The following is a 2,075-nucleotide window of genomic DNA, read 5'->3' on the forward strand; positions in this document are numbered from 1 at the left end:
AAACAATTTGCATTACCCTAGGGTCATAAGCCCAGGAAGCTTTGGGGAGTGGCAGTCTCCAGGTACTAGAATTAAAAGGAAGAGCTTGAGGACTTCTGTCTTGATGAACAAAAATGATGCTGAAATTTTGCCTGCTTGAGTTAGCTTAATAGAACTGAACAAGGAATCATCATACACTGAGGGTATTTCCAGTGGGGCTCTGCAGGGATCTATTTTTGGCCAATGACTTTCAAAATCTTTAGTGATTATCTGGAAGGATATCATTGCTAGTAAAACTTGCTGATGAGTCAAATTGGTGGGGTTGTAAATGGCTGTAAAGGAAGATCAGTTATAGACAGTGAATTGGACTATTTAGGAGGGTGCACTCATTTGAATTATAGTTTAATGCAACCCAATGAAAGGACATGCCATTCAGGATACAGGTGGTACCCTGAAAATGTCATGGAAGCTGAAAGGGGCTTGCTCATAAGTGAGAGTTGATAACAATCGTACTGGAAGTTCACACTGAACTGGTTATCAATAAAAGAGGGCCAATGTAATCTTGGTTATATAAAATGGATATCTGGTGATAGCTGGTGTTACCTCTGTGTGCAGAATTGGTCAGACCACTGCTAGAATATTGGTGTGTATTTCTGGTGTCCCTGCACCTACAAGGATGTTAACAAAAAGAAAAAGCCGGCTGAATGATCCTAAGACTGGAAAGCATGTTTTTGTAGTGAAAGACCTAACCTCAGTCAGCTGCCCTTCTCTTTAATAAGTACTGTCTTGATCACAGTCTGTAAGTACCTTATTTGAAAAGATTTCTGCTGCTAGCTGGCTCCTTAATCTAGAGCATGTAATGAGATCCAGTGGCTGGAAGCTAAAGCTAGACACTTTCAGACTGGAAATGAGGGGCCCAGTTTATACTGAGAGGGTAACTATCTATTGAGACAACTTGGGGATGGTGGTGGTTTTCCATTATTTGAAATCTTTAAGTGAAGCTTAGATGTCTTTCCAAAGCATAATGTTACTTAAGGAGAAGTTATGGACTTGATGCAGGACTTAATAGGTGAGAGGTTCTGCGGCCTGTGTTTATACAGGAAGTCTAGATGATCATAAAGATTCTTTCTTACTTTAAAATCTATAAATTCATGAAGTGAAAATCCTAATTCAATTGACCAAGCATAATTTAAAAAAAACGACCAACCTTCTTTCTGTTAAGACGGCCCCTGCAGCTGATGCAACAGTTGCTGTCACTGACCTCTCTAGGCTAAGATAACAGTGTGTTTTCTGTAGTTAATCAAATAGAGGTAGCTTCACTTGATTTGGTGTTAAATGAAGTTTTTAATACTGATATGGTGTAACATTTCATTCCGTGTTGGCAGATTGTTTTATTGCTAAAAGTGAGCTCTAGGTGGTGGTGGTGTGTGCACTGAAGTTGAATACAGTTTTCAGCTTTTGAGTGTGGTGGGGGTAAAGCAGCATTTCTCTACGCTATACAGAGCTAGTCAGTATTGCATGAGGAATGAAGGGTGCAGTGTCCCAGACTTTTAGTGATTTTGCCCAAAGTCTGCATGTGGGAGGAGCAGCCGTGGACACTGATCGCTTTTGAGATGAACGTAAGTGTCTTTTCATTTCCTAGGTCCTTCGTAACAGCATGGCACGATGTAGCTGTGACGTGAATCCCTTGTGCGCCCTCTGCGGCACCCGAAGCTCCATGTCTCCGGAAATCCAGTATGATGCCCCTTTGCTGGAACGCCTCTCCCAGCTGGACTCCTGTATTCACCCTGTTCTGTCATTCCCAGATGGTAAGTATCATTTAATGAAATTCACAATAAACAACTGTAAGGAGCGGGCAGAGAAATACCTTGGAGGAAAGAGTTGAAATCAGCCCCTCAGATGAGTCAGAGCCAGGGCACCTTGAATAGGACAATACCCGAGGCTCCTGGAGGCCTGTCCATTCTGCCATGCTGCTGTTTTACAGGGTGTTCAGCTGATTATCGTGGGTAGTGCAAAGTACTGAATATGTGCATTTGAGTAGAACGTGCAGTTGGGTAGTGCTTGTTTTTTTTGTTGTCCCCCCCCCCCCCCCCCCC

General features: G+C 42.6%; 1 protein-coding gene across 4 annotated transcripts in view; it reads left to right on the forward strand.

Moving 5' to 3' along the window:
• Positions 1-2,075, forward strand: part of KANSL1 (KAT8 regulatory NSL complex subunit 1) — a 217,117-nt gene that overhangs the window by 185,142 nt on the left and 29,900 nt on the right. For all 4 annotated transcript variants that reach the window (XM_019523616.1, XM_019523617.1, XM_019523620.1 and 1 more), the window contains one exon: positions 1,622-1,787. In XM_019523616.1, coding sequence (XP_019379161.1) covers positions 1,622-1,787 — 166 coding nt within the window. The remainder of the gene's footprint in view (positions 1-1,621; positions 1,788-2,075) is intronic.

The sequence above is a fragment of the Gavialis gangeticus genome, unplaced genomic scaffold (assembly GCF_001723915.1).
Source record: "Gavialis gangeticus isolate Ggan-Ray unplaced genomic scaffold, GavGan_comp1, whole genome shotgun sequence".
In the NCBI taxonomy this organism is placed as follows: domain Eukaryota; kingdom Metazoa; phylum Chordata; order Crocodylia; family Gavialidae; genus Gavialis; species Gavialis gangeticus.